The sequence below is a fragment of the Buteo buteo genome, chromosome 4, assembly GCF_964188355.1.
Source record: "Buteo buteo chromosome 4, bButBut1.hap1.1, whole genome shotgun sequence".
Taxonomy (NCBI): Eukaryota; Metazoa; Chordata; class Aves; order Accipitriformes; family Accipitridae; genus Buteo; species Buteo buteo.
This window is the reverse complement of record NC_134174.1, coordinates 25867351-25893927: the sequence shown is the minus strand read 5'-3', so window position 1 is coordinate 25893927 and position 26577 is coordinate 25867351. Positions and strand designations below refer to the sequence as shown.

Genomic DNA, 26577 nt, shown 5'->3' with positions numbered 1-26577 from the left:
CACCGGGCGGTGACAGATGGCGGAGGGACTCGGCCGCAGCCGGAATGACAGATGAGGCTGCCACCGCCGCCGTCACCACTACTGCCATTGCCACTGTCACTGTCACCCACACTGCCACAGCACTGTCACTGCCACTGTCACTGGCACAGTCACGACACGGTCACCAGTGCTGGCTCTGTCATTGTCATGGCACTGTCACCGCCACAGCCACCACCGCCGGCACTGTGGGTGCCACCGCCGCTGTCACGGCACGGTCACCGCGGCCGTCACCGGACCGCGCTGCCTCTCCCCGCTGCCACCGCTGTCACTGTCACCAGCGGGGACCCGCAGCGGCTCCTGGGTCCTCTCGCCCGCCGGGGCCCTGTGGCTGCGGGTCCCCCCACCGGGGGGGGCGTGCGGGAACGGGGCCGCAGAGGGGGCAGGTGGGGGACCCGTGTCCCCACGACCCCCGTCCCCGGTCACACACCCCCCCCCGTGGTCCCCCCTGTCCGTCCCGGCAGGGGCGGGGCCCATCCCGGCGGGGGCGTGTCCACAGGGGCGGGGGCGTGTCCCGCGACAGAGGGGGCGGGGCCCCGTCGCGTGTGGGCGGACCCGGGTCCGGCGGGGGCGGGGAGGGGGTGGGCCAGGGGGCGGGGCTTGGCGGGGGCGGGGCCGACTCGGCGCTTCCCGCGGCAAAAGTGCGGCGGGCGCCAACTTCGGGCAAACTTTCCCCGCGCACTGCCGGCACCGGCACCCCTGGACCCGGGACCCCCGGCATCCCCGGACCCCCCTCCCCGCCATGCCCCGCCGCGGCTGACACCGCCGCCATGTACTCCCCGTACTGCCTCACCCAGGTACGGCCGGGAGCGGGGGGTCTGGTAACGGGGGGCGTACGGTATCGGCGGGTCCGTAAAGGGGGGTCCGGTCCCGGCTTTGCGGCGCGCCGCGAACGGCTGCGCCTTCCAAAATGGGGGTGCGACCCTTCCCCGGTTGCCGGTACCGGGCGGGCGGCGACTCCGCTTCCTCCGCCCGCGCCGGGGCCCCGGGTGAGCGCCGGGGCCGCTCCCGGTGCGCGGCTGCCGCGGGGCGGGAGGGAGGTTTGCTGGTCCAGTTCGGGGCTGCTGCCGCCTCAGGCCGGTGCCCGCGGCGCCGCTTCCCGGAGCGGCCCCAGCCGGGCCCCCTGTGCGGGGGGGCCCGGTTGTGCCCAGCCCGGTGGCGGCCCGGTGCGGGGGGACTCGGTCCGGAGTGGGGCTGCGCCCCGGGATCCCCCGGCCCGGTGTCGCTGCGAAGCCCTTTCCCACGGCTGGGGGAGACGTGGCAGGGGTCACCCACGGGGAAGTGGGGGGCGTTTGCCCCACGGGAGGTGTTGCCCATGGGCCCCCGCGGGACCGGGCAGTCGGGGCCCACGGGGTTTTTTGTGCCTGTGGGCACCGCCGGGACGGGCTGAATCCCGGCCCCGGGGGGGTGTGGCCCCGGGGCCCATAGGAGGGCGGCCTGGGGGCTCCGGGGGACCGGGCGAGGGTGAGGTCCCCGTGGGGGCACCAGGGCTGGGGGACGCCTCGTCCTGGGGGGGTTGTTGGGGTGTCGCGGGGAGCCGTGGGGGGGGGGGTCGCTGCTGGGCGGCTGCGGGGGTCCGTGGGGACAGGGGGGTCCGTGGGGAGGGGCGACGTCGGGCGCTCTGGGTGGGGCCACGTCTCAGGGGCTGTGGCACGGGGGTCCCTATGGGGGTCTCTCCCCCCCCCCCGGCTGTCCTGGGGTCCCCCCGGGGTCCTGCTGTGGTCGCTCAGGCGGCCCGGCCCCCCCCCCCGCCGGGCGTTGCTGCTCCCCCCCCCCCCCCCCGCCGTTGCCCTTTTCTCCCGCTTTTCGGGGCGGTTTTGGCGGCCGGTTGCGTCTGGGCGGGCGGCCAGCGGCGCTTCTCGCAGCTTCGGCGCCCGCCCCGCACACGCGTGTGCACGCGCCAGCAACACGCCATTGCACATGCGTGTGCCCCTGCCTGCACACGCCAGCAACGCGCCTGTGAGCCAGCCTGCCCATGCCAGCGCACAGGCATGTGCTCCCTCCTGCACACACAATTACACACGCATGTGCTCCCGCATGCACACACATAGTCACATGTATGTGCTTGCTGGTGTGTGTGCACAATTGCACTCTGCACATGTGTGCACACCCCTGTGCATACCCGCAGTCTCACACGGTGCGCACACGTGCATGCACACACGTATGCACAGCAGCCTCACGGGCCCAATCCTGAGTGTGCCAAAGTGTTTCCGCGCGTGTGCACACTGGCACCGCACGCTCACATGCATGTGCTCCCTTCTCACCCCCCCTTTCCCTTTTGAGCCGTTTCTGGGCGGTTTTGGGCTAGTGCCATCATCCCACCCCCCCTCCCCCTCCCTCCCGCCCCGGCGCAGGGCCAGGCCCCCAGCACACGCAGGATCTGGCTGCTACGCCCGGCCGTGGGCACGGATAGCAGCACACATAGCGGCACCTATAGCGCCATGTATAGCAGCACCTATAGCAGCATGTATAGCGGCGGCTCCTGCCACCGGGCCCTGTGGCCAACCAGGCGTGGGCTGTACCTCATCTGCCACTGGCACAGCACCAGTCCCTGTCCCCTACAGTTCCCGTCCCCTATAGCTGGTGTAACAGGCAGTGGCTGCTCTCTATGTGCTGTAGCCTGCAGCCTCCAGGGTGAAACCCCTGCGGCGGCACGCGTGGCCCCAGCCCCTAGCCCAGCACCGGGTTCCAGTTGTCGGTGCCATGGCTGCTTGCTGGGCCAGTGTCCCCCCAGGTCCCCCCAGCCAAGGGCTCCCGGCCGCACGGAGCCACCCCCTGCCCTGGGCCGGACCCTGGGGGACGTAGCGCAGCCTGGAAGCGACGTGGGTCGCCCTCATCCTCACTGTCACGACATCACCATTACTGTCAGCACCTGGTGACTCCTGGGGTGGAGCAGGGGCACCCACAGACCCCCCCAGCTGCACAAAATGCCCCCGTGGCCATTTCCTCTGCAAAGCACAGGGGAAAACACATAGCCTTCCCCGTCCCTGCACAGCCCCCCGTGCCTGCACAACTCCTGTGGGGGGAGGCAGCCCAACCTGTGCCATGGGAGATGAGGGGGCTGCATGTCCCCAGCCCCTGTAGCCCCCACCCTGGGGGCGTGGGGTGATGGCCACAGCAACACATACATCACCAACCCCTATAGCCGTGTGGTATAGGTGGGCGCAGTGCAGGGTGCCGTGCTCGGTGCCATGCCCGGTACAGGGTGCAGGGTGCTGTGGCTGGTGTGGTGCAGGGTGCGGCGCAAGACAGTGCTGTGGCCGGTGCAGGGTACGGCACAGAGCACAAGGTGCTGCTGACGGTGGGTTGCAATGTGCCGCACACTGTGGGTGCGATGTGCACATCACGGCACATAACGTGACACGCATTTGGGGGTTCAGTGCAGTCTGTGCTGGGGGGCACACTGTGCACGTGCCATGTACAGGACACATATGTGAGACCTATGTGATAGGCAGTGCACCGTGTGCCCAGGGCAGCAGACCATAGCTGAAGGCGTGCTGCCAAGCAGGGTGCCGGGGCAGGACGTGGTGTCAGGGGAAGTCGTGTGGCGCAGGTTTGGGATGTGCCCCAGCGCCTGCGGCACGGCACAGCTCAGCATGGCATGGCGCTGCTGCGGGGCCTGTTGCCGCAGGCTGTGGTGGTGCCCATCGCCGCAGGGTACCCCCTCGGTGCCACGGGGTGTGCCTTGCACCCGCAGCTCTTAGGTTCGGCCCTGCTAGTGCCAGGACCTGCAGAGGGTGCGAGCTGCCTCGGGGGGCTGGGGGGGGGATGGAAGGGGCGTGAAGTGCTCCAACACCCCCCAAACTGCGGGCCCCCTCCCCCCCCCCCCCAGCCAGCAGCCAGCCCTTCTGGCGCCTATAGGGCCCAGTGAGGACCAGGGTGGTGCACGGGGCACCTATAGGCTGTAGGGGCTGGGGTGTGTAACGGGCTGAAAGTGCCCGGCAGTGGGGCGGGGTTCACGTGTGTAACGGTGGGGATGTGCACACATATGTAATGGGGTGCAGGTATATGTGATGGGGAGAGAGGATGCGCATGTGCATCACGGGGGCTGGGTGCATACATATGTAATGGGGTGCATGTGCCATGCGTGCACCATGTGTGCGATACGTGTGCAGGCGACGTGCACACGTGGCAGCTGCGCCTGCACGCTCCGTGTGCATCTCCCTGTGCAGCGTGTGTGCAACATGTGTGCACGGTGCCTCTGCATATGGGTGCACTCCCACACTGCCCGTGTTGCATCCCTGCGTGTACCAGGTGTGCAACACACATGTGCAAGGTGCAGTGCATGTGTGTGCATGCCTGTGCCAGCGTGTGAGGCATGTGCAAGGGCCCTCTGCCCCATGCGGGGCCGTGCGGGGCCGTGCCGCCGGCTGATGCAATCCGTGCGGGGGAGGCACCGCCCCCCCCCGCCACGTGCGAGGCCGTGCGAGGCCGTGCGAGGCGCCCGGGGCCGTGCGAGGCGGGGGCGGGCGACACGCGTGGGCGCCATGCCGGGGGGTGCATGTGCGTGGCGTGCGCTGCCTGTGCATGGTGTGTTCGCGTGCCGTTGCGCCGCGTGTCTGTGCGGCACGCGTGCCGCCTGCGTGTGCAAGGAGCCATGTGCGTGGCGAGGCATATGCGTGCTGTGCGGGCCCCACACACGCATGGTGAGACGTGTGCGTGTGCTTCACTGTCTGTGCTGCCGCACCCCCGTGTTGCGGCACTCATGGCTCTGCTGATCCCCCTCCCTGCGTCCCCCCATGTCTCCCCCATATCCCCCAGCCGCGGGGCTGTGCCGGCAGCATCAATAATGGAGGAGCCCTTGGCCGGGCTAGGGGGGGCCTGAATTATTGATGGGCCACAAAAAGCTTTCTTGGACGCGGCAGCACCGCGGGGCCCCCCCGGCCCGGCCTGGCAGGAGGCCACGGTGGGGGCCGGGATGCCTGGGTCCACTCTGGGGAGGGAGTGGGGTTGGAGGGGGTGGGGGGCAGCCCGAACGCCTGGGTCCCCTCCCCAGCTGGTGGGGGGAGGCACGCCCGGACGCCTGGGTCCACTGGTGCCAACTGCATTGGCCCTGCGTGCTGCGGCACCGCCTTGAGCCACTGCGGCACGTTCCCCCCTCCCCAGTGCCCGTGACCCCCCTGGCCCCCCAGCACGGTCCGGATGCCTGGGTCCCGTCCCCAGCTCTGCTGTGTGGGGAAGGAGGGGGGGCCCAGACGCCTGGGTTCCCCTCGAGCAGCCCGGACGCCTGGGTCCTCCACGTGGCTGCGGGCAGGGGAGCAGGCAGGCAGCTTCCTCTGCACAGCCCGGACGCCTGCGTCTGTCCCCCCCTGGACGCCTGGGTCCCCCCCGAATGTCTAGGTCCCCCCCGGATGCCTGAGTCTCCTGCCAGGACCATCCGGCACGTTCTCTCTGAGGCCGCCAGGATGCCTGGGTCCCAGCAGCTCCCGGCCTGGTGCCGGGGTCCCTTGTGGCCACCCCCCCTCCCCTGCCCGGGGGTCCAGGACGCCCCTCGCTCGCCCCCCCCCCCCGGCCTCCCCCCCCCCGCACGGGAGGGTCTTGGCAGCGGCATCAGGGGCCGCCGGGGGGATTTTTGGCGGCAATTCCGGCTGTTTTGGGCTGTTTTCTCTCGCGGCGAAGCCGAGGGCCGGGGGGAGCTGGCAGCGGCGCGGGAGGGCGGGCGCTGCCGGGGCGGGGGGGCTGAAGGGGGGGGTGGTTTTTTTTTTTTCTTTTTTTCCCTCTTTTCTGTTTTTTCTGGGCTTTTCCCTCCTGATCCGGCGCCGCCCCCCCCGCCGCCGCGCTGGCGCTTTGCCGGGCGCTCGCAGCTGCGGACGCGGCGACGTGGCTTCGCCCGAGACTGCGGCTCAATGCGGGGCCGGCACAGCCAATGGCAGCCTGGCGGCACTGGGGCCGGACCCCGCCTCAGCGCGGACCCTGGTGTCCGGGGGGGCACCCCGGCGTCCGGGAGGGGACCCTGGCCTCGGGCACGGACCCCGACGTGCAGGCAGACCCCGGTGGCCAAGGCTCTAGATCCTTCCACGCTAGTCCCAGCTTCCCCGCGGAGGGGCGGGGAGGGGACCCAGGCGTTTGGGAGGGGACCCAGGCGTTCGGGCGTACCCAGGCATCCAGGCAGCATGGGCCTGACCTGGCGGCTCTTTGTCTTTGGCAGGGCTGCCGGGGGCCCCAGGGGTTCGGGTCACCGACTCCCCCTCTGCCAGCCCAACTCACCCCAGTGCCCTCCCTGAGGCACGGAGGGGACCCAGGTGTTCGGGAGGGGACCCAGGTGTCCAGGTGGACCCAGGCATCGGGGAGGTCTCCTCGTGCCCAAGCAGGTGCTGGCGGGCCCGGATGCCTGGGTCCTCTGCGGCCAGCTGGGAGGGGAGGGGGCTATGGGGTGGAGGGGGCCCGGACGCCTGGGCCCCCCCCCTGCCTCTGCAGGCGGCTCAGCCGGGGGTGCTGTGAGCAGAGCTGTCATGTGAAGCCACGACCCCTTGTGCGAATCATGACCCCTCATGCAACCCCCTCGGGGGGGGGGGGGGAGCAGGACCCCCCGGCTGCCCCCTCTTCCCGTGCCCCCCCCCGCCCCGCGCCAGTGCCGCTGCGTCCCATTTCATGGGTTTTGCAAAGCAAAACAGGGCAGGAAGGGGGTGGGGGCCGGGAAGCGACACCGTATGTGGCCCCCCCCCACCCCCGCGGTGGCTTTGGGGCGAAAGCTGCGAGGTTTGGGGCTGGGGAGGTGCGCGGGCACCGATGCGCGGGAGCCTCCACCCGGCCCCGCTGACGAAACGCCCGAATTTTGGGTTTTTTTCTTTGCACAGAGGGAATTAATTACGGGGCGGGGGGGGGTGGGGGGTGTTGGCTCCAAGCGCCGCGTCGGGGATTTGGGGGCAGAAACGGAGGTTTTGGGCCGTTCCGCGCTGGGGCCGCCACAGGGCCAGGGAAAGCGGCCAAAATCCGGGGCCTTCCCCCTCTCGGGGTGTGTCGGGGGGGGGCCGGACCCCCGGGACGGGCCCCTCGTGCACGCGCGGCCCCGGCGTCCTCGCTCGACCCCCTTGCGCGGGGCTTTGGCGGGAGGAGTGCGGCCAGGGGGGGCTCGGTGACCACCCCACCCCGGCACGGCTTCGGGTGCAGATCCCCGTGTTTTGGCGAAGCCCCCGGGGCCGCGGGTGCGCCGGGGCTCTGCCCCGCTGGCCGCCTCGCACGGCCCTTGCACGGGGCTCGCGTTGCACACGCGTGGCGCACGCACGGGGCTCGCGGGGCACACGCGCGGCCCCGCCGGAGCGCGCCCGATGCACGCCCGCCCGCACGCGCCCGGGCCCGCTCCGTCCCGCTGCCCCCGGCCCCCCCCCCCCCCCCCCCGCCATGTCCCGGCCCCGAACTCCGCCGCCCCCCCGGCCCCGCCCCCCCCGGCCTGGCCAATGGGGCGGCCGCTCCCCCCGCGCGCTGCGCCCCCATTGGCCACCGCCGCGCCGGTCCCGGTGCCAAAAGGGGCCGCGGCGGCTCCGCGCGCTCCGCGCCCGGCGGCGGCGGCGGCGGCTGCGGCGGCTCCGCGGCGGCACCGGGACCCCCGGACCGGGACCCCCCCCCCCCCCCCCCCGACAGGGACCCCCCGCGCCCCGGGACCCGCGCTGTCCCGGCGGCTGGGTCCCCTCCAGGTGACCGGGACCCCCGGTACCTGAGCCCCCCCGCAGTGTCCGCCCCCCGGACCCGCCCCCCCCCCTCCGGTAGCCCCCGTTAACCCCTTCCCCCCCGGTAGCGCCCCCCGTCCCCGTCTGTCGCCCCCGGTTCTGCCCCGCCGGGGCCCGACTGGCAGCTGCCCACGGCCGGGATGAGCCGCCGCGATGGTACGGACGGGGACGGGACGGGATGGGACGGGACCGGCAGCTCCGGGGACGGGGACCGGGGACAGGCGCTGGGGCCGGGGACCGACGGCACCAGCGAGCGGGGACAGGGGATGGGGACCGGTGGCGCTGGCAGCCGGGACAGGGGGTGGCACCGGGGACGGGGACTGATGGGGACAGGGATGGTGATCGGTGGCACCGGGGATGGGGCTGGCAGCAGGGACCGGCTCTGGGACGGGGACGGGGACCGGGCGGGCGGCTTGGGGACGTGCCCGAGGCAGCCGAGCCCCGACGGCAGCGGGAGCGTCACCGGGAGCCAGATGGGGACGGACGGGGCCGGGGCTGTGGCGATACGGCAGACGGGGCCGGGGTTGCACCGAGACGGGGTCCTGAGCGGGGCTGGGACAGGGTCTGAACGGGGACCCAGAGCTGAGAGAGGCCGGGGACATGGGGACACGGCAGCACCGCGGGGCCGTGCGGGGCTGGGAGCCGACTCGTTCCTGGAGCCAGTCGGGCACCGGGAGCCCAGCACGTCCCCCCGGGCCGGGGCTGCCCTAGTCCCCTAGCCCTGCAGGGCCATTCCCGGGGCTGGATCCTGCAGCCCCAGCCCCCAGCGATGCCCGGGGCTGAGCTGAGCATCCCCAGGGGCTGGGATGGGGCCGTGCCTGGGGATGCTCTCCCTGTGCAGGATGGGGCCGTGCCCAGGGATGCTCTCCCTGCACAGGACTGGGGTGCCCTTGGGAGCCCCCTGCACAGGATGCAGCCGTGACTGGGGATGCTCCCCCTGCCCGGCACGGGCATCCGCCCGGGTGCTCCCTGTGCAGGATGGGGCCATGCCCAGGGATGCTCCCGGCTGTGTGGGATGGGGCTGTCCCCCCAGGAGCTCCCTGTGCAGGATGGAGGTCCCCCAGGAGCTGCTGGGGCTGTGGCCACCCCACGGCAGCCACCCCACTGACGCTGCCCTGCCCCACAGGATGAGTTCCACCCCTTCATCGAGGCGCTGCTGCCCCACGTCCGGGCCTTCTCCTACACCTGGTTCAACCTGCAGGCCCGCAAGCGCAAGTACTTCAAGAAGCACGAGAAGCGGATGTCGAAGGAGGAGGAGCGCGCCGTCAAGGACGAGCTGCTGGGTGAGAAGCCTGAGGTCAAGCAGAAGTGGGCCTCGCGCCTCCTGGCCAAGCTGCGCAAGGACATCCGGCCCGAGTGCCGCGAGGACTTCGTGCTCTCCGTCACCGGCAAGAAGGCGCCCTGCTGCGTCCTCTCCAACCCCGACCAGAAGGGCAAGATCCGCCGCATCGACTGCCTGCGCCAGGCCGACAAGGTCTGGCGCCTGGACCTGGTGATGGTCATCCTCTTCAAGGGCGTCCCCCTGGAGAGCACCGACGGTGAGCGCCTGGCCAAGGCGCCCCAGTGTGCCAGCCCCGGCCTCTGCGTCCAGCCCCACCACATTGGCGTCACCATCAAGGAGCTCGACCTCTACCTGGCTTACTTCGTCCACGCACCTGGTGAGTGCCACCGGCGGGGAGCGTGGGGGGCTGAGCCGGAGCCGACGGCGTGGCCGGGGGGCGGCGGGAGCCACTGCGCGTGCCAGGACCGTGGGCTGAGGCTCCTGGCTGTGCCCCCCCCAGCTCCGGAGGGGCCCTGGGGCCACCATCCCCCCTGCGATGTCCCTAGTGCACCCGCAGCCCCAGTGGGCACTGGAGGGATCCTGCACTGGGGCTGGGCTGGGTCTGCGGCAGCCCTGGGGCTGGAGCAGTGTCAGTGGTTCTGTGCAGCTGCCCGGGGCCCCCCTTGCACCCGCGGCCCTCCCCGGCCCCCTCACCATGCCCACCTGGGGTGGCCCCGGCCAGGGGTGCCGGCCCCCGCGTGCCTCGCACAAAGCCGCACCGTGTGCCAAAGCACGCGCCGCGTGCTGTGTGCCGCGTGCCAAGCCGTGTGCCATGCGCTGTGCCAGACTGTGCACCGTGAGCCGTGCACGGAGCCGTGCCGTGCACCGAGCTGGGCGCTGGACCAAGCCCTGAGCTGTGCCGTGCACCGGGCTCTGCACTGCACCGTGCTCTGCCGTGCACCGAGCGCTGAGCCACGCCATGCACCCAGCAGTGCCGTACACTAAGCCCCGAGCCGTGCCGTCCGCTGAGCTCTGCTGTGCACCGAGCTGTGCCGTGCCATGGGCCGGGCTCCCAGCGGATGCTTTTGCCCTGGCTGGGCTGTGGGCGTGCAACAGGCACCCGGCCCTCATGCCTGTGGGGCACCAGCAGCGCACATGTGTGTGTGCACTGAGCCAGAGTGGGGGGACATGCGTGCCTAGTGCCGCAGGGGCTGCGACGGGAACACGCGTGTATGGGGGCCACAGGGGCAGAGCTGTGTGTGTGTGCGTGGAGGGGGGACCCCAGCCTGGACACTTGGTCCTGTCTTCCCTGCTGGGGAGAGGTGTAATTCTGGGGCTGGAGCGAGGGATTTTGGGCCACTTTACCACCACTTAGGGTCGGCTCCCAGATGCTTGGGTCCTTGCTGGGGGGTGTGCCTGGACGCCTGGGTCCCTCATGTGCATTGGGGGATGAAGGAGGGGGCAGTCTGGGATGTGTATCCTGCCCCCCCCCCCCCCCCCGGACAACCCTCCGGACAAATTCCCCCCCAGGCCCATGTGCCAAATCTGAGCATGTCCGCGGGGGGGCCCTGCAGCCCCCCTCACACCCCCCCACCCCCTCTGCTGCCCGGCTGGGGGGGGGGGGCTCAAATCCCCAATGCAGCTCCTGCCCGGCGCCGCCAAAATGGCCCCGGTTGGCACCGTGCCCCCATGCGCGGCACAAGGCCCCGTGCGCGGCCCCGGCCCCTGGCCCCCCCTGGCATCCCCCCTCGCCCCCCCGCCGGGGGCCCTTTGGCTGCTGCAGGCCGGGGGGGGCGCAGTGCCAACCCCCCCCCGTGCGTAAGATGGCGGCGCTTGTTGGCACCCGAAACGCGCTGCGGCACCGCAGCCCCGCAGCGGGACCCTCCTGGGATGGGGACCCCCTCCATGCTGGGGACCCCTGTACCATGGTGTGCCACCCCCCCTGCAATAGGCCCCCCCGTGACAGGGACCCCCCCATGCCATGGTGTGCCACACCCTCTGCAATAGCCCCCCCCCCCATGCTAGGGACCCCCCGACCTGCCCCCTGTTCTTGTCTTGCACATGCATGTGCCCCGGGGCCATGCTGGTGGTGCCCCCCCTGCCACCCCCTGCCTGCCTTTTTGGGGGGCACGCCTGGACACTGAGGTCCCTTTGCTTGTCAGGGGATCCAGCTCCATGCTTTGGGGGGGGGTCCATGCGTGTCTCTTTGAGTCTGTGGGCACCTGCAGGGGGACCCGTAGGGTCTCTGGGGTCTCGGGGTGCAGGTGGAGCTATAGGGCTCTGTAGGCTCTATAGGGGTCCGCCAGGACCTCTGTGTGCCTGGGGGTCTGTGGGGCTCCAGGCAGGTCTATAGGGCCTGTTGGGCTGCAGGCAGCTGTAGGGGTCCCTGTGGGTCGCAGGATCCATAGGGGCTGCAGGGGGCTGCACGGGTGACGCACGCAGTCGCTGCTGGCACCGCCCAAATGCCTGGGTCCCCTCCCGGACGCCTGAGTCCAGGGGACGCAGGTGCGAGGGGAGGGGCCCTGCGGGGGGGTCGGGGCGCAGCTGCCCAACAGCACCTGAACCCCCCTGCTGGGGCTGGGGACACAGGGAGGCTGTGGGGCTGCTGTGGGGCTGGGGACCTGTAGGGACATGGGGACCCGCTGGGTCCAGCTCAGGGCTTGGGGGGGGGGAAACTGAGGCACGGGGGGGGGGCTGCGGGATGGGGGTCCCGAGAGCACCTGGGCCCCCCTGCTCCCAGGACCCAGCATCAGGGTCTGTCCCGAGTCCGGGGGTTGCGGGAGGAGGACCCAGGCGTCCAGGCGGGCGGTGGGGATGGGGTGGCACGTGCCTGCCACGCGACCCCCCTGCAGAGGTCGCGACCCGCCACGTGCCCTGCTGACCCCTGACTCCGCGGGGTGACGCGGCGGGGGCCAAAACAGGGGAGGGGACCTGTCCTGCTGCCCCTCCCCTGCCTGGACGCCCCGGGGCCCCGGGACAGGGGGGGTGAAGGGAGCCCTGGGGCTCCGTGGGGAGTGTGGGGGTGCTGGGGAGGACCCCGGCGTCGGGAATGGAGGGGGGGGGTGCAGGGGGGATGGGACACCCAGACGACTGGGGCGGGGGTGCTGGGGAGACCCAGGTGTCCGGGGCAGATGGGGGTTGCCGCCGGGAGGGGGGACACCCAGCCGTACGGGGGGGTGCTGGGGGGGGACCCAGGCATCCGGGCGCCCCCCCACTCGGCGCAGACAATGGCTGCTTTGTTGGCGCTGCCCGTTGGCGGGGGGCCAGCGCATTCCTGGCCCCCGGCCCGGCCCCACGGCGGCCCCCGGCCCCCCCGGCCCAGCCCGGCCCGGCCCCCTGCCAGCCCTAGCCCCCCCCCCCCCCCGGCCCCCTGCGGCTGCTGCATTCCCCCCCCCATCACCCGGCCAAGGAGCACCCTGACGCCTGGGTCCCCTCGGGGGTGCTGGCACCCGGACGCCTGGGTCCTGTATGGGGCGGGGGGCGCCCGGACGCCTGGGTCCCGCGGAGGACGGGGGCTGCGGGCGCTGCCCGGGCGCAGCTGAGGTCCCGGCGGACGTTCACCTCGAACGACCCTGCGGGAACAAGGGGCCCTTCAGTGCCGGGACCCAGGCGTCTGGGGCTGCCCCTCCCCGAGGGCGGGACGGGGACCCCAGCGTCCAGGGGGACCCCGGCGTCCGGGTCTGACCCCATGTCTCCTGCAGACTCCGGACAATCCGACAGTTCAAACCCCCAGGGAGACGCGGACATCAAACCACTGCCCAACGGTGAGCCCCCGGTGCCTCCAGCACCACCCCCATGTTCCGCTGGGCCCTCCCAGTGCCACCCCCTGCAGCCCTCTCGTGCTCCCAGTGCCCCCGTGCCCTCTGTCCCCATGGTGACCCGGCCCTGCGTGCTCGTGTCCCCAGTCCCTGTGCCCCCCTGGCGCGGTGTCCCCCCATGTCCCCCATGTCCCATCTCCCCAGGGCACCTGACCTTCCAGGACTGCTTTGTGACGTCGGGTGTCTGGAACGTGACGGAGCTGGTGAGGGTGTCCCAGAGTAAGTGGGGACATGGGGGGGTGGGGACATGGCGGGGGCATGGGGGGGACAGGGGCAGGGGGAGGGATGGGATGTGGGGAACAAGGGAACACAAGCGTGTTGTGGGAATGGGGGGAGGTGGGGGCGTGGGACATGGAGACATGGAGGACATGAGGGTGGCTCGGGGTGGGGGGGAGGTCCTGTGTGGGTCCTCCAAGTCCCCTGTGTCCCCCAGCCCCTGTGGCGACGGCGTCGGGCCCCAACTTCTCGCTGGCCGACCTGGAGAGCCCGGGGGGCTACTACAACATCAGCCCCGTCGCCCTCGGCCGCCGGCCCCTGGGGCCCCCAGCTGCCAGGTACCCCGGGACCCCCTGTAACCCCACGGGATCCCCCATAACCCTTGGGACCCCCGTAACCCCCTTCCCCCCCACCCGGGATCCCCCAATAACCCTGCTTGGCCCGCCTGGAACCCTCCCTAACCACCCCAATAACCCCCCTGGGACACCCCCAGGACCCCCATAACTCCCTGGGATGCCCATAAGCCCCTGGGATACCCTATACCCCCCCAAGCTGGGCACCCTCCAGGAGTCCCCATACATCCCTGTGTCCCCAGTGTGGGGTGGTGCTCCAGTTCTTGGTGGGTGACACTGCTTGGGGGGGTGGGGGGGTGATGCCCCCATCCCTGGAGGTGACACACCTGTCCCCGCAGCGGCCCAAAGCGCCCCAAGGCGCTGGATGAGGGGGACCTGGAGGGTCCCGGGGACGACGTCTTCTACCCCGGGCCAGGGCGGTCCCCAGCCCCTGGCAGCAGCCAGGGGCCCTGGGGGGGGGACGTTGACACCGGTGGGTGACATGGGAGGGGCACGTGGACATGGAGGGGGGTGACAAGGGGGACGTGGAGGGACACAGGGGGTTCCTGGGGGTGGATGTGGACATGGGTTGGTGACAAGAGGACATGGGGAGGGACATTGCGGGGGGGGGACATGGGAGGTAAAGGGCAAAGGAGGGCTATGGGCATGCAGGGGCCTCGGGGTGGGGGGGCTATGGGGTGCAGGGCATCAGTGGGGGGCCATGGGGGTTCCCTGAGAGCTGGGGGAGGGCTGGTCTGTGCCAGGAGGCCTGGGGGGCATGCTGGGGTCTGGGAGACATTTGGGGGTCCAGGGGGGTCCCCAGGGGGCTGTGGGGGGGTCCGGGATCCGGGTGCCCCCCCGACTCCCCCCGGCCCCCCCAGGCCCAGCGGCGCTGAAGAAGTCGGGGAAGTTGGATTTCTGCAGCGCCCTCTCGGGGCACGGGGCTGCCCCCCGCATGGCCTTCGGCCACCACCCCCTGCCTGTCCTGGCCGGCGTCCGCCCCGGTGAGACCCCACCCCCCCGGGACCCCCATCCCCCCTGGGCACCCCCTGCCTTCCCCTGGGACCCCTGGCCCCCTGCACTGCCTCACCCCTCCAAACCCCCTGTGCCCCCCAGCTCCTTGGGATCCCCAGTCTGGAGGGGTCGGGTTGGCCCTGGACACCTGGGTCCCACCTGGGCACTGGTGGGTGAACACAGGGTGGGACTGGGGGTCCGGGCCTAGGCCGGGGTCGGGGGGGGGAGGGGTGACATGTCCCTGGCCACCTGGGTCCTGTCCCCATCCTCCCCTGAACACCTGGGTCCTGGGAGGGCTCCGGACCCCGGGTCCCGCATCCCCGGACGCGTGGGTCCCGTGGCCGCCCGTGCTGGCGCTGAGGGTCCCTGCAGGCAGCCCGCGGGCCACAGCCTCGGCGCTGCACTTCCCGTCGGGGTCCCTCCTGCCCCAGTCGAGCCCCTACTTCGCCCACCCCACCATCCGCTACCACCACGGGCAGGACTCGCTCAAGGACTTCGTCCAGTTCGTCTGCGCCGACGGCGCCGCCCAGGGCCCCCAGGTGGGATGGGGATGGGGACGGGAGACGCTGCGGGGATGGGGTGGGGGGCACAGGGGACGTAGGGACGTGGTGACGCGGGACGTGTGGATGCGGTGACGCTGCGGGGACGGGGCAGGGGCACGGGGGCTATAGGGACACGGTGACGCGGGACGTGCGGATGCAGTGATGCTGCGGGGACGCTGCCCCCCCCTCCCCGGCCCGACCCTGCGCTCGGGGCTCTACGGGGCCGGGACCGGTGCGGGGCGCTGGGACAAGTGCGGGGCCCCGCGTGGACGCTGGTCCCAGCGCCGCTCCCGAGGGACCGGAGCGGCGCCTGGTCTCCGCGGCAACGGGCGCCCTGGGGGCGGGGGAATGTATGTAAATGAGGCACAGGAGGCGGGGCTTGTTCAGAGTAGTTCCCTGGAGGTGGGGCTTGTAAGCAAATTAGGCCGGGGAGGCGGGGCCTGTGCAGGACAATTCCCTGGAGGTGTGACCTAGATGCAAATGAGGGCCAGGAGGTGGAGTCTGTATGCAAATAAGGCAGCAGAGGCGGTGTCGGAGTGCAAAGAGGTGGGGCTTTATGCAAATACGGTTACAGGGGCGGGGCCGGCATGCAAATACAGCACGGGGGCGGAGCTTGTATGCAAACGAGACCCGCCAGCCGTGCCGGCTGCCGCGGAGGGGCCAGGAGGGGAGTGACGGGAACCCCCGCGCTGGGGACCCCCCACCCCACCCTGGGGACCCCCCCCACTCGTCCCTGTGCAAGGCCACCCCACCCCCCCCACCCCCCCGGTGCAATGGCCCCCGTGTCCCCCGTGCCACCCTGTGCTGCTGCCCCCTCCGTGCCACTCCACCGTCCCCATGCCCCCGCCCTGGGGGTCCCGGGGGTCCCTGGGTGCCGGGTGCCCGTCACCGTGTTCTCGTTGCAGCCGTGCGGGGCGCAGGGCCGGGCCGGGGGGGCTGCGGGGGCCCCCCTGGCCCGGCCCTTGCCCCTGCCCCCGCCGGAGCCCAAAGCCCCCAGCGGCCCCCAGGGCGGAGCGCCCGCGGCACCCCGTAAGTCCCCGCCACCTGCGCCCCACTGCACCCCACTGCACCCGCAGCCGGGACCTGGGCCATGGGGGGGCAGGAAGCGGTGCAGGAGGTGCAGCAATGGGGCGGGGGGGATGCAGTGCTGGGGTGCAAAGGGTGCAGCAGTAGTGTGCGGGGGGGCGGAGCAGTGGGGTGCAGCAGTGGGGTACAGGGGGTGGAGCAGTGGGGTGCAGGGGTACAGCGAGGGGGTGCAGCAGTGGGGTGCGGGGGTGCGGCGCAGGGGGGGTTGGAGCAGTGGGGTGCAGGGGTGCGCAGCAGCGGGGTGCAGTGGGCTGCAGGTGCCGGGCGGGGACCTCGGGGGCCGGTGGCACGAGTTGGCAGCAGTGGCCCTGGGACGATCCGGCAGTGGCACAGGCAGGCACAGGATGGCACCGGTGATACGGGTGGCACCAAGGTGACCCCGGCGGTGGGGGGGTGAGGCGCAGCAGGTGACAGGGGGTGACAGGGCTGGCGCGGGGGGGTGACACAAGGTGACAGGGTGGCCCAGCCTGGCCCGGCTGCCCGTGCATCATCACCTTCTCCGCATCGTCATCGCTGTCACCGTCCCCCGTCACCGTCCCCTGACCCCGGGCACGTCCGCTCCGTCCCCGCCGGCGCCTCATCCACCCCATTTTCAGTTCGTTTTTCCCCTTCTCCATTTTTTCCCCCTTTTTACCCCATTTTCGGTGGGGGGGTTGGTCGGGAAGGGGGGGGGCACAGGATGCCTGGGTCCTTTGTGCTGCCAGGGGCCCAGGGCCTGGACCCCTGCGTCCCCTGCAGGGACGGGGGGCACCCAGATCGTTTGAACTGTCCTTCTCCTGGCTCCATCCTCAGGGGAGATGGGGGATGGAGGGGGGTTGGGGGGGGTCCCCACAGGTAAGTACTGATGGCGGGGGGGGCTGACACGGGAGGGGGTCCTGGTGCTCTGCAACCGGCACGGGGCACCCTGGGTGCATGAGCACTCCCGTACAGTGGGGGGGCACACACGTGTAGGTGTGTGGGCACGCACATGACCCTGGATGCACACGCACGTGATCGTGCATGCACGGCCTCACACGCTCACCCGCGCCGTCGCACGCTCGCATGCGTGTGTGCAGCCGCCCCCGGCTCCTTACACCCGCGGGGGCACGTTCCCCCCGCCTGCACTCACGCGGGTGCTTTCGCACACTCGCATGCACATGTGCTTGCCACGGCACCGGGGGCCTCTGCGCACCTGCGCCACGCCTCACCCGCCCGCCCGCACCGCGTGTTGCACGCGCCCGTGCAGGCCGGGCTGAGCCCGCTCTCCCCGCAGCATTCGCAGCGTCAGGCGCCGCCGCTGCCCCCCGCCTTGTCGGCCTCGGACCCCGCGACGGCAACTTTCTGACCCTCCCCCAGCAGCAGGTAGGGCCCCCGGACACCCGTGTTCCCTCCCCCCCCCAACTCCCGGGTCCCCTCCTGCACGCCTGGGTCCCCTGGCCGGGCACACCCGAACGCCTGGGTCCTCACCTGCCCCTCCCTCCTTGGGCGAATTAGGTGGTTAATGAGCAGGGCCCAGGTCACCGCCCCCCGCCCCACCCCCCGCCGCGCCCCTGCTGCCAAACTGGGAGGCACTGGGGGGGACTGGGCCCCCCCCCATCATGTCTGACCCGTCTGGTTGCCCGGGGCAACGAGACATGATGTCATTGCCAGGCCCTGCAGGGAACAATGGTGGGGCGGGGCCCTGCCCCCAGTGTCACCATGGCAACCCTGTGCCCCCCCCCGTCACCTTGGCACTGCCGTGGCACCACGGGCTGGGGGTCGTGACCCCCGGCAGGGCGCCCCATTGGCCCCCAGCACCATGGCACGACGCCCGATTGGCTGCCTGCCCTGTGGCGCCGGCCCCGGATTGGCTGGCGCTGGAGCAGGCCACGGCGCCGGCCTGGAGCCAATGGGCTGGGGGAGGGGGGAGGGGGGGCAGGGCTGGCAGCCAATGGGGGGCCTCGGCGGGCCAGCCAGGCGGTGCTTGATTGGCTGGCACCGGCAGGCAGGAGGGGGAGGAGCCAGCAGCGGATTGGCTGGCACCGGCAGGCCTTGGCAGGCTGCGGGCGCTGCGGCGGGCAGGCGTGCCCTGATTGGCCGGACACGGTGGTGCGGTGGCTGGCCTGCCAATTGCGTGCCAGCACCTCGCCCAGCTTGGCACGCGAGGATGGGCGGGGCACCTGGACGCCTGGGTCCCCCGGACAGCGGGTCCGCCATGTGCTGGGCGTTGAGGCCGGTGCCGAGGGCGGGGGCACCGCCCGGACGCCTGGGTCCCCCTGCCGCTGCCGGGACCCAACCTCCACCCTTCACTCTGCCCCTCCCCTGTCCCAGCCCTGGGGACCACTGGGGGGGGAGGGGGGGGATGCTGGAGGGGCACAGCGGGGCCGGGGGGGGGGAGAGTGTCAGGCTGGGGGGTCTCCCTCCACTGCCACTGACCCCCGTCTCTCCCCAGTCCTGGTTCCTCTGACGCTGCCCCCGGACGAGGAGAAACCGCCCGGAAAAAGGAGAAAAAAAGACAAAAAAAAGCCGCAGCCCCCCGGCCCCCCTGGCCCCCCCCGCCGCCGTCCGCCCCCGGGGGGGCCCCAGCCCCCCCCCGACGTGGATGAGGGTTCGGCCTCTCTGATGTGTCCCCGCCCCGGGATCCCCCAACCCCCCCACCTCCAACCCCCCCCATACTCCCCCGGCACAAACAGGGTCACCCCGGGCCCCCGGGGGTGTTTGGGCCCCCCCGCCCCAGCCGCAATTCAGGGGGGGACGGGGCCCCCGGGGGAGCACACGCGTGTGCACTCACACCACATCTGCGCACACCTGCGCGTGCACGCAACGTGTTTGCACACACCCGTGCACGCGTGTGCACCCCCGGCACCATGTGGTCACACTACACGCACACACGCGTTGGCACGCCCCCATGCCGTGCGCACTGTCACACGTGTGCACCCCCTGCCCCCGCACATGCTTGTGCCCTGGTCACCAGCACTCGCACACGCACCGCACATGTGTGTGCCGGGGAGCCCCCTTGCTGCAGGCCAGCGAGCGGGGCCGGGGGGGCCCGAAACACCCTGAATCCCCCGAAACACCCCTCCCCTCCCCGGCTTTGGGGTCCCCCCGACCCTCCTCCCCCAGCTCATTTTTTTAATTAAGTGCAATTACCCCCGGGCGAGGCCCCCCCCTCCCCCCCTTGGGGTCAAACTCCCACGTTTCGGGGTCCAACCCCGCTTGGGGTCAAACCCCCCTCCCCCCCGAGTTTGGGGTCAAACCCCCCCCCTCCCCGTTTTGGGTCAGACCCCCCCATCTGGGGCCCATCCCCCTTTTGGGGTTAACCCACCCCTTTTTGGTCCAATCTCCCCATCTGGGGTCAAACCACCCCACTGTGGGTCCCCCTCCCTCTCTGGGGTTGAACCCCCCCCCACGTTTAGGGTCAACCCCACCCCCCCCATTTGATGCCCACCCCCAGAGTGACACCCCCCCCCTTGGGGTCAAACTTCCCATTCTGGGGTCAAACCCCCCCTTTCCGGGTCCCCCCCCCCAGCTCTCCAAGTGCTTTTTTGGGGGAACCCTCCCCAATTTTCCCTGATTTTGCCCATTGGGGTTCCCCCCCCCCGGCAATTTTGTGTTTTTTATTATTGTTTTTTGGGTAGTTTTGCTCCAGCCCCGCATTCTGAGGGTCACCGGGGGCCCCAATTCCTGACATGGGGCCCATGACTGGGGGGGGGGGCAGCTGGGGGTGGGATTTGGGGGCATTTTGCTCATTTTGGGGTTTTCTGCACCTTTGGCTGATTTTGGTGTTGGGGGGATGGGATGGGCCCCCCCCCACCTTGGGGCAGTTTGGGGGGGTCCAGCCCCCCCCAGCCCCCGGGTTTTGGGGTCAGATGGACCAAAATTGCATTTGCCTTAGACCCCCCCCGTGTGCCTTCCCCCCCCCATGGGCCCCCCAAAATGGGGACAATCATTAGGGCCCCCGTTTTGGGGACCCCCACTCTGGGGTGAACCCCCTTCTTTGTGGCCCCCTCCCTCGGGTTTTTGGGACCCCCCCGGGACCCCCACCAGCAGTGCCCCCCCGGGAAACAGGCCCCCCCCCCCAATTTTTGGGCTCCCCCCATTTTGGGGCCCCTGTTGGGGCCTCCCACCAGCAATGGGGCCCCCAACATTTGGGGACCCCCCACCAGCAATGGGCCCCTGCCCGGGCAGTGGGAACTCCCCCCCCCAGTTCTGGGTGCCCCGATTTCGGGACCCCCGTGTCCCCCCCAAGCCCTGGGTGGGGGGTTGCGATGTTGGGGGGCGTCGCTCTCGGGCCCCCCCCACACCAGCGTTGCACATTTGGGGACCCCCTGGTCGCCCCTCACCCCCGCACGTGGTAGTGACGTCATTTCCCGTTGGGGTGGGTCGGCCCCTCCCCCCAGATCGAGGAGAAAAGGAAAAAAACCCCAGAGGCGCCGCCCGCGAGCGGGAAGGAGGAAAAATCCACGGAAAAGGGGCAAAAAGATAAAAAAAAAAAAGGAAATAAAGTGTCGTACCCGCCCGCCTCGCCTCAGCCTGGGGGGGGGGGTCACGGGGGATTGGGGGTGGTCGTGGTCTTGGGGGGGGCAACAGCCGCGGCCCCCAGACGGTCCCCGCGGCAACGGAGACCCCGTAGCAACGGGGTGCCCACGATGATGGGTTCGCCATAGCGACTGGACCCACGGCCACGGGGTCCCTGTAGGGCTGGTCCCCTCACCGGGGGGGAGGTGGGCGCCGGGGTCGTCTGCCCGCGGGCGAGCAGCGGAGCTCCGTCCTCCTCCCGGAAAGGAGGGGGGGGGGGGTACGGACACCCCGGCGGCAGCCCCCTTCCCGGCCCGGCCGGGGCAGCTCCAAAACAGGCCGATTTCTCCCCATTCCGCGCTGGGGGGGGGGCAGGTGGGACCCAGGTATACGAGCCCCTCCCCCGCCGCTTTTAAGAGGCAAAGGGCGGTGCCCACCCCCTCCATCCCCCCCACCTGGAGGGACGCTTCCCACCCCCCGCCCCCCCCCCGGCCACACGCTGGGCCTTGCTGCCCCTCCCGGAGCTGGAGAGGACCCAGGTGCCCCGGACCCCCCGACCCCCACCCCCCGACCTCCCCGACCCCGAAGGGCCCCAGGCATGCGGGACCCCGCCCGGCCGGTGAGCTGCGGAACTGGGCAGACTGGTGGGACTGGGCCGGGCCGAACGCCTGGGTCCCCCCGAGTTCGGGTCCCCCCCCGGGTCCCTCCCGGCCCCAGGGCCGAAGACCAGAGCTTGGGGTGGGGGCTTCCCTCCCCGCTCCACCCAGTAAGGGACCCAGGCGTTCGGCTGCCGCCCCCCCCCTTCCCCCGCTGCACGTGGCCTGATTGGAAAACGCGGCGGGGGGGGGGGGACACACACACACAGGCTCCCGGACGCCTGGGTCCCGGGGGGGTACGAGGACGACACTCGGACATCTGTGTCCCCGGTGGGGGGGGGGGACTCCCGGGCACTGGGGTCCCGCATTAGCCGCGACGTGGCCGCGGCTTGAGCGGATTTGGGGCATTTCGGGGATTTCCGGCGGAGGCCGGGGCTGAGCCCCCTCGGGCCCCCCAGCGTACCCAGTGCTCCCAGTGCCCCGCGGCCCGGCCCCCCCGCGGGGGACCCATGTCACCGCGAGGCGTCAGGTGACGGCGGGGCGGGGGGGGGGGGCACCGGGTGGCGCGACCCCACTTCCCCTTTTGGGCCCATAAAGCGCTGGAGGGGACACGCGAGGGAAGACGCGAGGGGTCACGAGGGTGAGTGGCTCCCGGCCCCGCGGGGTCCTGCCCCGGCAACCGACGGGGGGGAGGGCGGCCCAGAGGCCTGGGTGCCCTTTCCGTACTGGGGGGCTGGGCTGCGCTGAGTGCCTGGGTCCACTGGGGCTGGTGGTGGTGCTGGGGACCCCCCAGACGCCTGGGTCTCACGGGTGGGGACCGGCCCCCCCCGGGACCCCCTTGGACGCCTGAGACCCATGGGTGGGGGCTGGGACCCCTGGGACCCCCCCCCAGATGCCTGGGTCTCACGGGTGGGGACTGGGACCCCCCTGGACCCCTCTGGATGCCTGGGACCCACGGGTGGGGGCCGGTATCCCCCAGATGCTTGGGCCCCATGGGTGGGGGCTGGGACACCTGGGATCCCCTGGACACCTGGGTTGGATGGGTGGGGGCTGGGACCCCGGGACCCCCCCAGACACCTGGGTCCCACAGTCCCTGTCTGCAGATGCTGGCGCTGCTCTGGATGACAGTGACGGTGGTGGCCGGGGGGGGCCCTGAGGGGGCGGTGCAGTTCCTGGCGGTGGGTGACTGGGGGGGGGTCCCCGACCCCCCTTTCGCCACCCCCCGTGAGGTGGCCACAGCGGCAGCCATGGGACGTGCAGCCACCGACCTCGGCGCCGACTTTGTCCTCGCCCTTGGGGACAACTTCTACTATGAGGGGGTGCGGGACGAGTGGGACCCTCGCTTCCAGGTATGGCTCCATGTCTCTGGGGTGGGGGCACCCTGAAATGTGAGGGGGAGCAGGAGGGCATCTCGGGGGGGGGGGGCTGCGGTGGGGGGATCCCAAAATCTGTATGGGGGACTCCCAGTCTCGGGGGGGGGGGGGAGGGCAGAATCTCAGGGGTGACCCCAGTACCTCTATGAGTGGAACCCAAACGTCCCCAGGGGGGTTGTGGGGAGCCTGGCTGGGCGGACTGTGCTCAGCTCCCACTGTCCCTACACGTCCCCATCCTGTGTCCCCATGTATCTCTGTTCCCCACTCCCCCTGTCCTCCCTGTGCCCCCCCATGTCCCCCTGGCAGGAGACCTTCGAGCAGGTGTTCGCAGCCCCGGGGCTGCGGGAGCTGCCCTGGTTCGTGCTGGCTGGGAACCACGACCATGCTGGGAACGTCACCGCGCAGCTGGCATATGGGCACCGCTCCCCCCGATGGTAGGGACCCCCCAGCACAGCCAGGACCCCTGTGCAGTTGCTGTTTGTTCCCTGGCATGGCCACCTGCCTGTGTCCCCAAGTACCCCTGGGATGTCCCCAAGTGTCCCCAAGCCCCCTATGTCCCACAGGCACTTCCCGCACTACTACTACAGCCTGCGCCTCTCCCTGCCGGGCACCAACGCCTCGGCCCGGCTGCTGATGCTGGACACAGTGCTGCTCTGCGGTGGTGGGGATGACTTTGGGGTGGGGGGTGCCCCCAAGGGCCCCCAGGATGCGGGGGCGGCGGCAGCGCAGCTGGCCTGGCTGCGGGGACGCCTGGCTGCTGCGCGCCACGACCGCTACGTGCTGGTGGCTGGCCACTACCCGGTGTGGTCGGTGGCTGAGCACGGCCCCACTGCCTGCCTGGTGCGGCTGCTGCGGCCGCTGCTGCGGCGCCACCGCGTCACTGCCTACCTCTGCGGCCACGACCACAACCTGCAGGTGAGCCTGGGGACCCTGGCCTCTGGGGGGACCCCCAGACCTCCCCCCATGGGACCTCGGTATCCAAGGACCCCCCAAAACCTGACACAGGACCCTGGTGTCTGGGGCCCCCTGCAATGGGATCATGGCGTCCGAGGAACCCTCCAGACACCCCCCCCCCCGCCATGGGACCCTGGCATTGAGAGGACCCCTAAACTCCCCACTGGACCCCTGTGTCCAGGGACCCCCCTCTGACCCCCAACAACATGCTGCTGCCCCCTTGACCCCCCCCACCTCCCCAGTTCCTGGAGCAGGAGGTGGATGGGGCCCAGGGGTCCAGATGCCCAACCCCCTCCCCTGTGCCCCCCCAGTCCCTGGGGGGGGTGGGGGGTGGGCAGGGTCCTGGTGTCTGGGGGAGGGACGCAGGCATCTAGGTGGGGAACCAGGTGTCCAGACCCCTGACACCCCCCCCCCCCCATCTTTATCCCCCAGTTCCTGGAGGAAGGGGGGGTTGGCTATGTGGTGAGTGGTGCCGGCAACTTCATGGAAGAGTCCCAGCACCACAGCGGGGCCGTGCCCCCTGGCTCCCTCCGGTTCTTCTTCGGGGCGCCTGCGTCCCCCGGTGGCTTTGCCCACCTGCGCCTCGACGCCCATGCGGCCACCATCACCTACCTGGAGGCCACCGGCCGCGTCCTCTACCGTGTGGCCTTGCCCCCCCGTGACCTGTGACCCCCGAGACCCCCAGCGTCTGACCCCACAGTGCCAGGACCCTGGAGGATCCCAGGACCTGAGACAGCGGGGGACGCAAGGGGGCACCTGGTGGCACCCCTGGCCCCCGGCATGGGGGGACGCCCATCACGGACCCTTGTGTCCCCAGGCCGTGTGGGACCCCGCGAGGGCAGCCAGCAGCCCCTGGCCCCCTCGGTGCTCGGGGACCCCGTGGGGGCACGGGGCCGGACCCCTCGTGACCCTTGACCTGGGGACACAGGGCGGGACCCCCGTGACCCCTGACCTCGGGGACTCCCGAGGCCCTGTAGAAGCCCCTAGTCCCGGCCTCCACGGGTCCCCAGTGCGCCCCCAATAAAGGGCTTTGGACGGAGCCGCTGCCCCGACCGCCCCAAAAAAGCCGCGTTTCGCCTCCAATCGCGGGGGGGGCGGGGCAACTCAGGGCCACGTGATGGCAGCGGCCACTGCCGGTTGGCTGGGGCGGCGAGTCCGTCGCCCAATGGGCGCAGGGCGGGCGGAAGCGGCGCCAGGCGGGGGCGGGGCCGGAGCCGCAGCCGCAGCCGCTTCCGTGTCGCCGCGGCGGAAGTGCCCGTCGTAGGGGGAAACTCGGCGGGAGCAGAGCGGGACGGGGCGGCAGGTGGGGCGGGGGCCGGGCTGGGGGGGCCCGGGGGTTACGGCCGGAGGGGTACTGCCAGGGCCGGGCTGGGGAGGCCGGAGGGGTACGGCCGGAGGGGTACTGCGAGGGCCGGGCTGGGGAGGCCGGAGAGGTACGGCCGGGGGGTGTGGGGGCCGGGCTGGGGGGGCCCGGGGGTACGGCTGGGGGGTGCGGGGGCCGGGCCGTCGAGCTCGCCCCTGTCGTGGCCCATTGCAGGTCGGGGCCGCGCCCGCGGTGGCTCCTGGACGCCGGGTGCCGGGAGGGGCTGCGTCCACCCGGCCCCCGGCCCGTGACCGGGTCCGTCGCGGTTCCCGCAGCCATGGGGCGCCGTAAGTCCAAGCGGAAGCCGCCGCCCAAGAAGAAGGTGACGGGGACGCTGGAGACGCAGTTCACCTGCCCGTTCTGCAACCACGAGAAGTCCTGCGACGTCAAGATGTGAGTGGGGGCGAACGGTCCGGGAGGGGACGCGGCTGGGGGGCCACGGCCTGCTGGGGGGAGTGCCACGGCTGGGAGGGGGCCACAGCCCGGGAGGGGGCATGGCCAGGGGCTGCCTGTAGCAGCCTGTCCTCTGCTGCCCCCAGGGACCGTGCCCGCAACACGGGGGTGATCTCCTGCACCGTCTGCCTGGAGGAGTTCCAGACGCCCATCACATGTATCCTTACCGGGAACCCCATCCCCCCAACCCTCCCTGGATCCCCCCTCCGCTCCCCTGTTAGTGCCTTAACATCCCCCTGAGACCTGTCGGAGCCGGTGGACGTCTACAGCGACTGGATCGATGCCTGCGAAGCTGCCAACCAGTAGCGGCTGGGGCAGCCCCTGCCCACAGCACAACCCCAGACCCCTGGGGCGGGAGATCACATCCCTACCCCGAGACCTGAGGCAGAGGGGTCACGTCCCTGCCACCCCTTTGTGGTGTTTTCTTTACGTTTTCTACCTTTCTGTTTCTGGACACGGGGCTCCAGCTCACATGGGGACCCAGGATGTGTCCTCCCCCAAGGATGGGACTCCTGCTCTTGGGGCGGGTCTGAGGGAGGGAGGGGGCTCGCCTGGCCCCTCTGGGACTTGTCCCCGTCCCAGGGACTTAATTGTCTCTCACCAGCAAGCTGTAGGGACTGCACAGGAGCGGGGCTGCTGGGATGCGGGGACAGGGGCCGGGCGCAGAGGCGACGTGTTTTGGCAGAGCTGCCCTTGAATAAACACCCTTGTGGGGCTGGGCTGGGGCTCTGTGTCCTTGTCACTGACGGTGCCACTGTGGGGGGCACAGGGATGCGTGGGGACATGCTGGGATCTGTGGGTCCGTGGGGATGTGTGGGGATACTTGGGGATGGCCTTGTGTGGATGGTCGGGCCCACAGGGGCCAGGTGATGCCAAAGCCCTAGTGAGGCTCAGTGGTGCTAACAAATCTGTTCTGGTTTCACAGCTACACTGGGACAAATTGTCACCCTCACCCACCAGCTCCTAAACCCAGGGACCCTGTTACCCCCCAGAGACCTCGTTAGGGTTGACTTTATTGTCACAGGTGCCTGCGTGGGTAGGAGGTGCCAGGGCCAGGCATTTCAGGGGCTCTGTGGGGGTCACCCCAGGCTCAGTGCTGCCCTGATGCAGGGAACCTGGGTGTCCAGGGCCACCCCTGTCCCACTTACAGTATCCTTGTGCTGTCTGGCCACCGAAGCATCCCCTCTGTGCCACCATGTGTCTTCCTGTCCTCCCCCCCCGTGCTCACTCTGTGTCTTGGTATCCCTCTGTCCCCATTCCCCTTCAATGTCCCCTCTGTGTGCCTCAGTGTCCCCACATCCTTGTCCCATCTCCATGCCTCGTTTCTCCCCCACCAGCTCATTCTGTCCCACCCCACGTTGTGTCCCCCCAGCCCTGTGCCTCGCTGTCC

General features: G+C 71.2%; 3 protein-coding genes across 9 annotated transcripts; all 3 read left to right on the top strand.

Moving 5' to 3' along the window:
• Positions 1-623: 623 nt before the first annotated feature.
• On the top strand, positions 624-20450 carry NFIX (nuclear factor I X). Of its 4 annotated transcripts, XM_075025046.1 has the most exons (11): positions 690-833; positions 8830-9361; positions 12666-12728; positions 12927-13001; positions 13216-13336; positions 13690-13823; positions 14212-14334; positions 14717-14883; positions 15792-15915; positions 17225-17313; positions 18383-20450. In XM_075025046.1, exons 1-11 carry the CDS (start codon positions 807-809, stop codon positions 18395-18397), a joined length of 1470 nt encoding a protein of 489 aa, XP_074881147.1. In that variant the 5' UTR covers positions 690-806; the 3' UTR covers positions 18398-20450. The 4 variants fall into 4 exon arrangements, with proteins under 4 accessions (XP_074881146.1, XP_074881147.1, XP_074881145.1 ...); XM_075025045.1 differs by lacking the exon at positions 15792-15915 and having other exon boundaries at positions 624-833; XM_075025044.1 differs by lacking the exon at positions 15792-15915 and having other exon boundaries at positions 14824-14883.
• Positions 20451-21321: 871 nt separating this feature from the next.
• On the top strand, positions 21322-24425 carry ACP5 (acid phosphatase 5, tartrate resistant). Of its 3 annotated transcripts, none has more exons than XM_075026809.1 (5): positions 21322-21684; positions 22135-22393; positions 22724-22851; positions 22981-23332; positions 23804-24425. In XM_075026809.1, the coding sequence occupies exons 2-5, from the start codon at positions 22148-22150 to the stop codon at positions 24038-24040; spliced, it is 963 nt and encodes a 320-aa protein (XP_074882910.1). In that variant the 5' UTR covers positions 21322-21684; positions 22135-22147; the 3' UTR covers positions 24041-24425. The 3 variants fall into 3 exon arrangements, with proteins under 3 accessions (XP_074882910.1, XP_074882909.1, XP_074882908.1); XM_075026808.1 differs by having other exon boundaries at positions 21323-21684; positions 22148-22393; XM_075026807.1 differs by lacking the exon at positions 21322-21684 and having other exon boundaries at positions 21705-22393.
• A 137-nt stretch (positions 24426-24562) lies between these two features.
• ELOF1 (elongation factor 1) lies at positions 24563-25912 on the top strand. 2 transcript variants are annotated; one of them, XM_075025042.1, is made up of 4 exons: positions 24563-24674; positions 25010-25127; positions 25274-25344; positions 25429-25912. In XM_075025042.1, the coding sequence occupies exons 2-4, from the start codon at positions 25012-25014 to the stop codon at positions 25491-25493; spliced, it is 252 nt and encodes an 83-aa protein (XP_074881143.1). In that variant the 5' UTR covers positions 24563-24674; positions 25010-25011; the 3' UTR covers positions 25494-25912. The 2 variants fall into 2 exon arrangements, with proteins under 2 accessions (XP_074881143.1, XP_074881142.1); XM_075025041.1 differs by having other exon boundaries at positions 24577-24674; positions 24909-25127.
• The last annotated feature ends 665 nt before the right edge of the window (positions 25913-26577 follow it).

Bases quoted from the DNA above. Each gene is read 5' to 3' on its own strand.
- ACP5 (XM_075026807.1), top strand. From the start codon at position 21,986: ATGCCTGGGACCCACGGGTGGGGGCCGGTATCCCCCAGATGCTTGGGC. The intron at 22,394-22,723 runs GTATGGCTCCAT...TCCCCCTGGCAG, and splicing joins AGTGGGACCCTCGCTTCCAG to GAGACCTTCGAGCAGGTGTT. The intron at 22,852-22,980 runs GTAGGGACCCCC...TATGTCCCACAG, and splicing joins GGGCACCGCTCCCCCCGATG to GCACTTCCCGCACTACTACT.
- NFIX (XM_075025046.1), top strand. From the start codon at position 807: ATGTACTCCCCGTACTGCCTCACCCAG. The intron at 834-8,829 runs GTACGGCCGGGA...CCTGCCCCACAG, and splicing joins CCCCGTACTGCCTCACCCAG to GATGAGTTCCACCCCTTCAT. The intron at 14,884-15,791 runs GTGGGATGGGGA...TTCTCGTTGCAG, and splicing joins GCGCCGCCCAGGGCCCCCAG to CCGTGCGGGGCGCAGGGCCG.
- ELOF1 (XM_075025042.1), top strand. From the start codon at position 25,012: ATGGGGCGCCGTAAGTCCAAGCGGAAGCCGCCGCCCAAGAAGAAGGTG. The intron at 25,128-25,273 runs GTGAGTGGGGGC...TGCTGCCCCCAG, and splicing joins AAGTCCTGCGACGTCAAGAT to GGACCGTGCCCGCAACACGG. The intron at 25,345-25,428 runs GTATCCTTACCG...CATCCCCCTGAG, and splicing joins GTTCCAGACGCCCATCACAT to ACCTGTCGGAGCCGGTGGAC.